Source organism: Macrobrachium rosenbergii, chromosome 21, assembly GCF_040412425.1.
Source record: "Macrobrachium rosenbergii isolate ZJJX-2024 chromosome 21, ASM4041242v1, whole genome shotgun sequence".
NCBI lineage: Eukaryota > Metazoa > Arthropoda > Malacostraca > Decapoda > Palaemonidae > Macrobrachium > Macrobrachium rosenbergii.
This window is the reverse complement of record NC_089761.1, coordinates 49,109,431-49,123,027: the sequence shown is the minus strand read 5'-3', so window position 1 is coordinate 49,123,027 and position 13,597 is coordinate 49,109,431. Positions and strand designations below refer to the sequence as shown.

Below are 13,597 nucleotides of genomic sequence, written 5' to 3'. Positions count from 1 at the left end.
CCACAACGGCATTGGAGCCAAGAGATTCTGTCCTTGGCTGTCTCTGACATATTTCTCTCTGCCTATCAGAAGGCCTTACTCCTTAAGGCTAAAAACTCTTCCTTCCTGGCTTTGTTTCTCCGGCCATGTTGTTCTTCCTCTCCATCTCCTAAATGGAAAGAAAAACAAGTAATAAGAAAAATATAAAGGAGCTTAAAGATTTTAACGATGAGTCTCCATTCCACCAATCACGATTAGTTTCAGTGATATCAGCTTCGAATATTTACTGTCAGCCAAAAAAAAAAAAATTAATAGTTATTCTGTTCACATGTGTGTTACGAAAGAAACTGTGCAATGAGACTTGACAATGTGACTTGAGAAAGAGAGATGACTAAGAGTCCATTTCTACTATCTTCTCCTGTCCATCGCTGTCAGATGCTTGTCATCACATCTTTTAAACGCACAAGCATGCACCTATGCAAAACATGTATATATGTGAGTTTGTACGGGTATTTCCACTCTCTCTCTCTCTCTCAAAAACAGATATATATATACATACATATATATATATATATGTATATGTATATATTCAAAATGGATATATAATGGAGTATTTATATATAAATGTGTGTGTCTATGCAAACAGTCCACATTCTGAATAAATACTAAAAAGATACCTCATTCAAATGGATGGTAATTCTAATGGAGTATTTATTGTGTAAAAGTTATAAGCTTTCTTGGACAAACAGTCCACATTCTGAATAAATACTATTAGATACTATCCAGTTTGAATAGGTCCTATTAGTAATTCTACTATTGCACCGATCAATTGTGTATGTGATAAAGTTAATATATATATATATATATATATATATATATATAGTATATATATATATATATATATATATATATATATATATATATATATATATATATATATATAAAGGAAGTCACTAGTGACATACAAATTACAGTAAAAAAATGAGAACATTGGATATTAACAAATCTACAATCATCCTAAATATTAGTGAGAGTAACTGAGAATTGTGTAACAGAAATAACAATATAGGCCTACAAGGTCAAATAGGAAGAAGATGGTAAGGAGGTAAGAGAAGACTTTGCCCCACAGAAGAGGATTAGCATCGGGAGGATTTGCCAGACGACGTGGATGGAATCATAAAAGGATTATCTAGATTCCAGTGTCGACCGATGGATTATCCCGTCAATCGCCTTCAAAGATTAAATGCATCGACCTTGAGGAATAGCTTCGGGGGTAGATGAATGTCATTTAGCTCAAACTTTTTACCTTTATGCACCTTTTGTTAGTACAGTCCCCCATTTACGCAGACCAAATTGTCATTCTAGAGGAAACTGAACTGGTATTATAGGTCTGTGATGAATCTTAAAAATATACATAATTCTGCAATAATATCGTCGATGATATTCGTAATGTTTATGAAATTCTCGGGGGATATTTCCAGACTGTTTTTCTTGATTCGTTGCAGGCATTACTTAAGGTTCTTTGCAGCGTCCCTCCGGCCCTTAGATGCAACCTCTTTCATTCCTTTCACTATACATCCGTTCATATTATCTTTCTTCTATGTTACTTCCCACCCTCTCCTAACGATTGTTTCATAGTGCAACTGCGAGGTTTTCCTCCTGTTACACCATTCAGACCTTTTTACCCTCAATTTCCGTTTCAGCATAAGTCCCAGCATTTGACCTTTGGCCTAAATCTTGTATTCCAATTCCAGTTGACCTTTTCAGACAGAATATTTTGACGTTCAATGATGATTTTCATCTCCCACTAACCTATACTTAATTACCAATAATAAGATAATGACATGAAGTTGCTTCGTACCGCACAACACTTAAGAGGCCTTGTTGAAATGGTATGATCAAAGTTTTATTTGAGTTCTTGAGTTTTGTGTATATTTTCCACCACAAATTTGATCAAATTATTCTCACGTTATAGCAAACAAACGAAACACTCGTCTAAGGCGCAGTTTGGTGGTGCAACAGTTTCATTGTTATGAAAAATTCGAGGGACGTATCTGAAGAGTAAAGAGCCGACAGTGCTTCAAATTTTTCTGTACTGTTATCATACTAAAAATACATAAGAAAAGGTTCAGATTTTGACATGAAAGTAAATCATACAGTTCGGCATTTCCACATTCAACCACCAACTTCAGCGGATTGTAAACTCACCCAGAAAAAAAAATTGTCTAATACGGTTCTTCAATTACTGCTCTTATCTGAACAAACTGGGGCTACTGATATTGGGGGGTGTTGTGGCAGTTCAGTAGCAACATTTCACGTAGATGTAAGTAAGCATAGTAGCACAGTAGTGATTCAACACTTATAAAACGCGGGGGGGGGGGGAGGGGGATGGCAAGTGAGCGTCAAACCTTTCTTTTGCAAAAAGTTACAAACCTTTGCAGTTGTGAAATCACTGCTTAGTTATTATTGCTGTCAAGTTGAAATTTTTCGTAAGTATGAGACTACAAATATGTTCTATATAGAGCTGTTGACTGTATGGGGAAGAAATTACTGAAATTACTTACATTCTAATCAAGAGGAAATGTACAAGTTGGTGTAACACTACTTCAGATAGAAGGGCGTCTAAATGAATGATGATTAAATACCCGCTGGTTACGGTCACGCTCAGTCGAACTGAGCCTCATCAGCTGCCCATTAAAGCAAGAACTGAATAATGAAGAACTTGACAAACCTGGCTATGATGAATGAAAAACTGAAACGAACCTTTGAATGCACATTACCCCGACTAAATATTAAGATGTCGCAAGAACCACTGAAAATGGGAGACATTCAAGAAGAAATTGGAGAAGTACATGTTGATGAATTTGTGAGCTGGAAGAAAAATACATTAAAAACGCTACAGTCTATAACTAATCAACGAATACGGCCCTCAAAAGAGGGCAGCGAGGGCCTCCAGAAATAGACGATGATGATGAAATTTCTATGAGCATAAAGTCCATTTATTAAGTGACAATTGTGGGGCTTGAGGGATGAAAATAAAAGTATGACTATTTCATTCTATGCTCAATAACTCGAAAGATCCACAGTATTAGGCAGCGATTCACTCATTATTACCACAAAACTTTTTTTCGACATGAGGAATAACGAAATGACAGTATACGAATTAATATTTAAGAAAGGTTAATGTAAACTCAATTGGCAAGGATTATTCTAATGCCACTGAAGCAAAAATTAAACTTGGTGATAAGTCTAAACGATGAAAACTGCTTAAGCCCGGTGAATTATGGGGTTTGAGAACGGTGCAAGACGTATCCATTTTGAATACCATTTTTTTTTTAAATAAAAGAGAATTATGATAAAATATTTTTTGCCGAAGTCTTTTCTGTGTTTTTGAAAAAAATATTTTAGATGAGCGATGTCACTCGGATATGTAAAAATCACCACCATCTCTCAGCCGGTCCCAATAATGGCCAAACGTTACGCAATTTTCTATTATAATAGGACTGACTAATCGCACATTGCCTAAAGGTAACAATATTCATAGGAAAATAATTTAATTTGCCATGAAGCGTTAAAATATATTTCGTCTACTTGTAGGACTTATTGCTTCTTACAAGGTAGACGCATGGGTTTTAAATTAATTGCAGAGATCAGTGTTTAGCGGTTCCGTATCCATGGTGAGGCGCCAGCCAGCAACCACTTAGTAAAAAAAACATGAAATGGAACATATATTTGAATATTTTCCAACGCCAATTTTAAATCTACCACACTTTATTATACATATTTTAGTGATACTATGATACTCCTAATGAAGTATACAGTTTGAAATGAAAGCATTATTCTCAGAAAATGTATGTTTCGTTGGTATTGCCGATACGCGGGCTCGATAACATCCTCTGTCGCAGGGGGGAAAGAGTGCGCTTATTTTTAAATCGCATTTTCGTGCATTTCTTAATAATAAGTGATAAGCTATAGTTATATATTTTTTTAAAATGGATAAAGTTATAAAATTTTACCGAATAAAATTACATAGATCATAGAAGCATAATATTTTGATTAAGAAATGGATTTTTAAAACGATTTTGCGAGTGCTCTTAAGAAATCCAAGCAGTTTAGGTCCAGCAGTCCGAGTGACTGGTATTGGCGGACCTCGTATATCTTGTTTTTAATCGTATTTGCAAGTGTTAAGGATGATATCGTGAAAATGCTGCGCTCTAAGAAGGATGTTGACCGCCATGTGCGGGATATTCTGAATAAAGTGCGCACAGAGGACGAGGTAAGTCAAATTACCGGGAAACCATCATTGTTCTCGTGTGCATGTAACTGCTCTTTTGGATGCCTAATATTACGTTGGATGTATGGCTGGGTTTGATTACGGCCTTTTCGTCCCTGTTTTGTCAGTGTACGGATTTTCCGTCATTTCGTGACAATTTGTTAATATATTTTGCAATGGATTGTAGTCTCGTTTCCATTTAGGCAATGGCCTAAATAGCCTACCCTTTTGCCTTCTTGAGGATTGTTGATATCGGTCATTTTTTTCTCTTTAAAAAAAATGGAAGTCAGGTCGCTTGAGTGATGGTCTAGTTGCTGTAGGTTACTCTCTACACGAAAAGAAAAGAATCGGCCTGCACTGTTTGATGTCAGGCCACAGCTTACCATACTTATGGTAGCCTAAGGTAGCCAAGCTTGGAATTTGAAACTGACTACCCTACGGTAGCCCCTCGAAGGACCAGGCAAATCCAGTGAGGCTAATTTAGTCAAGGCTTATTTGCTGTCGGTGAGCCTATTAACTCCACTATTTTTCTTTTGGTAAGATAAATTGCTTAGGCTCAGTAGCCTAAATGATCCAACTGTAAGTCCAGGTTTAGTTCCTAGGCCTATGTTTATTGTTTAGGTAGTGTGCAGAGTAGAGAAACATTGGTAAGCTTGGTAATTTTGCCTCTTACTGAAATTTTTCCCTCAAAAAGTAACATTTTGTAAGTGCCCAGTGTGATAAGTGCTACTTTCGGGGTTTAAAGGGCGAGAGAACCCCCACCCCGCTGAGTCAGGGCACGGCATCCTAGCCTAAGTCAAGTTAGGGAGGCAAGCTCTTGGTAGGTCAGGCATGATGCTCTAGGAAATAGGTAGGTTCGGCCCATTTTCATGGTTGGATTTCTCTCGCCCACCCATCTCTACTCTGCATCTGCTCCATTGGTTGTTTAGGGTAAAGTAGACTGTTCAATACTAAGAAATTTTGGGTGGATCATTCAGCAGCTGAATTATTAACACTAACGGTAATTCTAAGCTGTAGTTCCGCGGCGAGCTAGACTATGGCAATTGACGTTTTCCTATGTTATTTTACTTGCCTTACAAGATTTTAAAGTAATATTTTGTCGGCCGGCTGTAACTAAACTGTAATTGACCTTTGAAGACTACACAGTGGGGTAGATCTAAGCTGGCATTCCGGGGCGAGCCCCCCACCCCCTCCATAGCTAATACAGCAAAATTGTAATAAGTAAACACCCCTAGGGTATGTTAGGTTGGTATTTTTAGGGGCGTTTACTGGTTACAATTTTGCCATATTAGCTATGGAGGGGGGTGGGGGGCTCACCGCGGAATGCCAGCTTAGATCTACCCCGTCGGTAGTGTATTCTTTCAAAGGTCAATTACAGTTCAGTTACATCCGGCCAACAAAATATTACTTTAAATTCTTGTAAAGCAAGTAAAGTAACATAAGAAAACGTCAATTGCCATAGTCTAGCTCACCGCAGAACTATGGCTTAGAATTACCAGACTAACTCCTGGAATTCTTGTTGAAAGGAATAGCTTTCTTGAAAAAGTAAGAGAAAGATAAGCTAGTTCAATTACATGTTAAATAGTCCTCCATGAACCATGTTTTGGTAAAACTGGAGACTACTGCTGTGCCCATCTGGTTCGGTAACTATCAGTTTACCTGCAAAATAGTTGCCATGTTTAGTACCAGACCCTTCGGGATGAATGTAAACATAAACAAAAGACTAAGTATAGCCTTATAAAATAAACAAAAGACTGAGTATAGCCTTTTAAACACAAAAGACAAAGATAAACATAAGCTAAAGCTAAAGGCGGTAAATATCCCAGTCAGCAAATGGTGGGAACCAGGCCTTGTTAGCAGGCTTCAGTTATACCCATATATTTTTCTGACAGGATGTAAGTTTTATGCATTTTTGACCATTAGTAATGTGCAAACCACTCATTTTTGTTTCCCCAGTCCCACATGCTGTACGGTTTTTGAGAGACCGCAGTGAGATAGTAGCTTTGCCTAATGGTTTTAGGGAGTGGGAAACCAGAAGTGAGCAGATTGCGTGGCACAGACATAAATTATCTACAGTGCTTAGTCCAAAAGATAAGCAGTTGATAAATACATACTTGTTCGTAAGCAGTCTATCAGGCAACATAAACATTATAATACTTAACCCCTGTCTTAGGGATATATTGCTTGATAGTTCTTTCTCATAAGGATATATTACACTGATGCATTTAAACTTATCTTCTTTAAATCTAACCTACATTGGGATGATGTATCGTATCTAACAGGGGAGGCCTTTTTCCCCAGGACCCATCCCCTATGAAAACTGTAAGCCTAAACTTAACGGGGATGCATTCTAACTCATTCTCAACTAATGTCAGCAATATAGGATAATTCACAGAAGTACAGAAATTCATCCTAATGCAGCATTACACCGTGCCTTGACTAACTTTGGGGCCGCCTAATCTTCCCCTTAGTATTGTACTCACTGTGTTCTTACCTTAAGTGATCTAAAAAGTAAACCTGGGTAGTTTGCTGAACGACAGCAGACTAACGCCATGTCTGAGTGGAAGCTTTGTCCATGTTTCTGATGTATAGTGTTACTTGGGGAGGTCCAAAGGGAGGGCAAAACACCCCCAGTGAGACTAGGGCACAGCACCCTAAGTCAGTTTAGGAAGGTAATGTCTGGTTAGGCAGGATATGGCACTCAAGAAGGTTAGGTTTGCTTTTGTTGGCAGAACTTGTTTCTGTCAGTCTCAACTGGCCCCAGTAACCAAAATTGATGTGATCGGGGTTTATTTTCTTTTAGAAATTTATATAAAATTTTCTGTTATTAAAATGTAATTTTTCTGTAAGCAACTTACCAAGTAATTACATAGCTATAGTTTCAACTCGCTTGGCGGCTTAAATTTTAAAAATCTCATTAACACTTCTATTGTTTTTGTGTAGGTGACTAGCCCTGTCCACTATTGGGGAACAAAGGAACAACACAGCTGAAGAGCTCAATTTGTTTTTGGCTTACGACTGAACATTGGTTGTATGAGGCAGCTTATTTTGATTTTATCACATTCTGGTTGAGATTTTCTCCGAAATTGGTGAAATATTCTTACCTTTGGTAGCTTTCGAGCTAGTTAGTGCTAGTTTAGGTTTTTACCTATGTTTTCATTGATTAGGCTATGTCGGACTGTAGTTCATCTAGTATTCATTATTGCAGCTAAGACTGCAAGACGAGACTCACTAAAGCCTCTTACGATTCCCATACTAGTTGCACCAACTGCAGAGGACAAGTGTGCACAAAAGATTTGACTTGTATTGAATGCAGGGACTGGGATGAGAGAAAACGGAAGGTTTTAAGAACAAATTTAGATAAACTTGAAAGAGAAGGAGAGAAAGGCGGCTTCTAGAGCCGAGAGTAGGACTTGAGCTAGCTTAGAGTCTACGCCCAAGTCTATTATGGTTGATAATGTGCCTATTGTCTCTTCTGTGCCTATCTTGTCTCCCATCACCAGCCCCCCCCTCCTGTACCACCTACTCCTTTGCCTGGCTGCCATGCTTCCTACCCTGATCCCATTGCCAGTCTCGACTCCAGATTTGACCAGAAAATGGATCTGGTAGTGAATACTGTGGCCAAATTAGGGTGTCTCCAAAACTCCTGATGGACAAAGAGTGTGTGTGTGTGTGTGTTTATGTGTAGATAAAGTGTCTAGTGACAGTGCAGTTTTAGTGGAGGAGGTGGCTACTTGTTCCGCCGACTCTCGTACATGAAGGTCCCTGTCATACTCCCCTAAACCTGGTAGTAGTCATACCTGAGGTCCAAGGAAGGTTGGTGGGGTTTGCCCACCGGTAGTGGCCCCCATTCAAGCCTGTTGATTGTTCCCAGGCTACAACTGACAGCCATTTGAAAGGCGTCAATGTGGAAGTGCATCAATTTTCCTCCAGTTCTGAAGGCTTCAGTCCTGAAAAGAGGCACCGATGCTGCTTTCTGAATGAATCTTGGCCTCTGAAGAGGTGTGCAGTCGATGCCGACCGCTCTTCTCCGCTGCCTTGTAAGTGGTTCAAAGAGCCTTTTCGCAGCCCACAACCTTCCTGCAGCGCTTGGGACAGTCCAGAGTATTTTTCACCCAAGCGCTCTGTTGTTGAGTGCCAGTATTTTGTGCCTAAATGCCTGTCTAGTTCTTGCAAGCGCCCATCTGCTTTTCCCAAGCACCCAGCACCAGCCCCCGAGTGCCAGGCTTAGACTAGGAACCTGCTACCTCAGTGTACGCAGTGCTTCTGAAGCACAGTGCCCGTATTCGTGGTCTCACGATTCATGGACTCGCCTATTCGGGGATATCTCTGTGCAACATATAAATGCATTATTCGCTGAAAACTTGCCCATTTGCTGTATTTTTCACTGAGAAGTATTCAGTAATTACTGTATTTTCATGTCATTTTCATGACTAAATGCACTTTTTTTTTATAAAACTATTAAAATACTCGGGTACCCAGGTAGTGCTCAAGTTACGATAATTCGCCATACGATAATTCAATGGGGTAAGCAATTAATACCGATACGACAATATTAAGAAAATATTTTTAAATTTCCCGCAGCCTCAGGCAGCAGCGTACAATCAGGCAGTGAGAGACCAAATTTTAATAGACCACCTTCTTTTCCTCAGTCTAGCTTTATCCCATCTAGTTAAAAAGGTAAAAGAGAATTATAAAAGTATTGTTAGTAACGTTATACTCTTGAGTAAATGCGTACAGCCATAAACAACTGAACGAGAAACTTATTTTGCTTATAACTGAATCGGATAACAGCCATTTTGCTTCAATTTCAACCATCGTGACGGTAATCAACAATTACCGTAGTTATAGTACAAATGAAGTTAAGTGGAATAGGACTGATATATTTGTACATTACACCCTTATTCAGTATGGATAAAAGATTGGCAAGGAAATATACTGTTAAATTTAAGCTGCAAGTTGTAGCTAAAGCTGAGAAAACCATGTTCAAGCTGGTAATGACTATATAAATTATCGTGCATCGTCAACATGGATGAAACTCGACCGTAATTAAAATTGGAGAGGAACTATTTTAATCAAAACTACTGGTCATGAAAGAACACAAATTACTACTATTTTTACGCCGATAGACGATAAATACGTTTAGCTCGTATTATGATGAAATCAAGTGAAAATAGCGAACGGAATCTTAATTTTTTTTTACACAAACATGCCCCCAAAATGGCCAACGTCATCTATTAAAAAAAAAAATAGCTAAATTAATTTAACAGTGAGATGTATTTAAGTTATATTTCAACTTGAAAACACTTCATATAATAATGAAAAATAACCTTGCCCCATATAGATGAAGTATCTAGAGATTCATTTATGCTAACTAGAAGCAAGAAAAGCTTTCGGAACTGAGTTAAACACAGCGAAATAAACTTACCGCGTAATCGATTTCCAAAGCAAACATTGATCGCTGTGATCACAATTTATAATACAAAAGCAATATAATATATACAGTATTATTGGATACAGTGAATTAAAGCATAACATTTTAAAAGATCCATGGAAAAGGTGCATATTCCTTATGTCGATGTTCTTATCATATTATGTGAATACAGAGTACAGTGTAATGTAGGCTAGGCTATTGTATATGTATACGAACATAGTGTAGGCTAAGCTAATTCTTGTTTGTTATTCAATTTCTTTGCACTGAGGCCGATTTGAGGAGGATCCAACTTGTACCTTGGGAAATTCATGAATCTGTTAGGACTTGAGGTTCCTCCTCATGGCTGAGTAGGAATGGCACTTTCAATAGATTGTTAGGCTCATTCGTGAGCTTAATGATCTCATGGAGAAGCTCCAAGTGTAAGACAGTCATTCTGACCGTCATGGTTACCATTTGATCATGGTTCCCTGTTGTCCGGCTAATTGAGCAAACTATTTAACTCTGTAGATTTGCTAAAAGGATGTAGAGGCTACTCTTTTTGGGTCGACTTGTCAGCTGTCTTGGCCTCCCGGCAACACTGTGGCTTGACTTTTGGTTGAACATGTTTGCTATTTCTCTGTCACTAAGTCTCAAATGCAGGTTGATAGGGTAAAACTCTAGAGGTAGCATATGTCAGAGGAGACTCAAAAGTCCAGACCTATGGGCAGACACTTCCTGAGAAGATGTCTCCCTGTTATGCTCTTTCAACAGGTTTTGGCAGAATAGTCGTCTCACTGTGGAACAGATCATCCTGGAGTTCCTCTTTATTCTCTCCAAAGAGGAAAGTTTAGGTATTAGTGGAGAAGAGGTTTTCTGATGACTGAGACACCTCGATCTACTTTACAGTCTCCTTCAAGGCGTTTAGGATGTTTGGGCACTGCAGCCAAGCTTTCAGTGTCCAGTATCAGGCAGGTTCAAAACTCCATAAAAGTGCCACAAGGAACCCAAGTTTCTTCATCTCTAAATGGCTGGGAGTCTTCCCATACCTTTTAAGCTGCTGTGGGTAGGAGGATGCTTGTCAGGACATAGGCTAGTTGGTAGTGACATGGAGCAGACCCCAGGGTAATTTGTTTCAACCAGAACAGTTACAAACTATCATGAGTGCCATCCTTCCCCCTTTTGGAATCTGATTCAGTTTCTGGCCTATGCTATTGGATCTACCAATGCTTCAGCCTTGTCAGTAGAGGGGAGGGTGAAGCTGGGAAAGATTGTGCTGGAAGTCCTAGATGGTCTTTCTCTGGGTTTGTATAAGTGGCTTTCTTGCTAAAGAATTCAACTGGGGTATTAACCAGTCATCAGCCTCTTTCTTGAACTGGTTTTTGCAACAGACACTACTCTAGATAGAAGCAACATGTTTTGTGTTGGATCCCATTAGAGGGTGGCTTCATGCTTTTGGTGGATCTGAAAGATGAGTATTTTCAGATGCCCATCCATCATTCCTCCAGGAAGTACCTCTTGTTTTGTCTGTGTGACGCTATCTACAAAGTTCAGAACCTTGTGCTTTGGACAGACAACAGCCCCAAGGTCAGTGTTTGCCTTGGTGTCAGCTTGGCCCTCGAGAGCTGGGTGATTCCGGCATCGGAGATGCTGTTGCTCAGAACAGAATCGGACGCCTTGTCTTTTGCCTCAACGTGGGGATCTGGATAAAATTGGGAGAAGTTGGATATCATGCCCAGGTAACAGGGGTCCATGCTGATAGACAACACTTGTGCCTTTGAGCCAAGAAGTGAGGGATGACCTTCCTTGGTGACTGGTTTGTACACCATGTTCCTGTGAGCGAGCACGAGACTAGGCCTGTGTGTTGTCCTTTCTTGGGAGAGGAGTCTTCTCATGGTTTCATGGGATCTGTTAGGACTGAAGGACCCTGTTCTGGCAGAACCTCAGCAAGCAGAGTTGGAACAGCGTTTTTGAGAGATCAACAATCCCATTTGTGAGCTACCATAGTGCCCCATCTGAACTGAATCCACAGTCTTGATCCAGAAGGGTGTCAGCTGGGTTCCCAGTCTGATTCCTTGCCTATGTGATCCCAGAAAGTAATGGGCCAGAATGGGTTGAACCCCTGAAAGCAGCCTGAATAGACCTAAATTAGAAGACTGCCAGTCCTTGAGAAATAGATTACTGTATAGTACCCTTGAAACCCAATGAACCATGGCCTTAAAATAGGTGTTTTTTCAGGTTTGCATATACAAGGAAGTTGTGGTTTTGGTTCATCACCACATCCAAAAAAGCAGTCTCTATCCAAAAAGGTACTGAAGGTATTGATTTAATTTGCTTAGGGTGATGATGGGTCTCCAACCCCATAATGCCTTGGGGCCACAAGTGGTTCAGTTTAGAAGCCCCAAAGATAGCCTGTCAATTCTTTTATGGTTCCTTTCTCTGTCATCAACCTCACCTCATTCCCTGTTGTGAGGAACTCAGAGTCCTTCACAAAAGTCTCAAACTGGTTGTCACCACACCTATTGTCAGTGAGTTTCAAAAATTGAGATGCCCCCATTAGATTATGTTGTGATTGTTGTCTAAGTTGTTATATATCTTTGCCCTCAACTGTCGTGAGCCAATTTAGGGTATATCTTCTTCCTGTATTAGGATCAAAGGTCAAATGGTGGAACTTTGGAGACTTAAGAGAACATTTACCTTTAGCATAAAGGGAAGGTGGCATTGTTTTGTTGCCCTTTCAACCAAGATTGGCAAGGGACTGAGAAAGACAGTTGGCATAGATGTTGCTTAGTGACCTCATGGTGGTCCTTATCTTTTGGTGTCTAGTTTGTCATTTGTCAGTTATCTCCCTGACTAGTGAGTCTATATGACAGGTGCTAGTCAATGAATCTGGGAGTTCTAAGGGTTCCAAAATTAGATAAGGACAGCAGGTTTTGAAGACTTCTTAAAATGACACCCTTTTTCTTCACTGTGTTGTTAGCTAAGGAGTATATTAGTATCATTATGGTTGTGATTGAGTGGAGGCTTGTGTTGATAATGAACATTAGAATTGGTGTGTGTGAAAGAAGAGTAATTTTGATTGTATCGAAAATTATTCAAATGGGAGCAAGATTGAAGATTTGCATGGAGCACAAGACAAAGAATGGCCAAATCTGCCACTACTAAGGGATTTACAGCTGATGAAACACTGTTTTTCAGCAACACCTTTTCATCAAAGCATCGGATGAAGGTGAAAGTTGGCAAGTGTATATTTTATAACCCTACCTAATTTTTGCAACTATTATTTAGTACCTAAGTCCAGTAGTTCTGGTACTTATCAGAGTAAAAGTGTGTTTCCTATGCCAGAGCCATCAAAATTGCAGGTAAGGGAATTGAACATAGTAGTGACGTAAACCTATGATGTCATGATGCTCCACCCACAGTGAAGAGATGTTTACATATGACATATTCACTAATTGATATTAGTACCCAAGGCCAAAAGAAAGAGAAGGTCTCCTCACTTCCCGCCAGATCACCATGTAGGCAGAGATTTGTCTGTCTCTTACTGTATCAGCAGATGAATTGCCGTAATGAGCAGGTACCTCTATGATACGTCATCGTCTACGTAGTTACCCCAGGTGTGAGGCGACTCCACCCAATTGGGTGGACCTTGTCTCTCTTGGCCTTGTTAGTACCCATCCTAGGCTTCAGCAATTATCAATGATGGCGAGTTGGATTTGTCATCGTCCCCTTGATTGCATTATCATTCGCAGTAACTTTAATAATATTATTACAGTATCATTATTATTATTATTATTATTATTATTATTATTATTATTATTATTATTATTTTATAGAGGTTTCATCGCAGCTTCCACATCAGTTATTGGGACTGAGTTGTTAGCTTGAAATTCTTTCATTTTCTTGATATTCGTATTGTTTCTACTTTACAAATA

General features: G+C 39.3%; 1 protein-coding gene across 5 annotated transcripts in view; it reads left to right on the top strand.

The window, feature by feature from the left end:
- The first annotated feature begins 3,851 nt into the window (after positions 1 to 3,851).
- Nup358 (Nucleoporin 358kD) overlaps positions 3,852 to 13,597 on the top strand; it is a 138,835-nt gene continuing 129,089 nt past the window's right edge. For 4 of the 5 annotated variants that reach the window (XM_067123801.1, XM_067123798.1, XM_067123799.1 and 1 more), the window contains exon 1: positions 3,852 to 4,255. In XM_067123801.1, coding sequence (XP_066979902.1) covers positions 4,184 to 4,255 — 72 coding nt within the window. In that variant the 5' untranslated portion in view covers positions 3,852 to 4,183. The remainder of the gene's footprint in view (positions 4,256 to 13,597) is intronic. The other variant, XM_067123800.1, reaches the window with a different exon arrangement.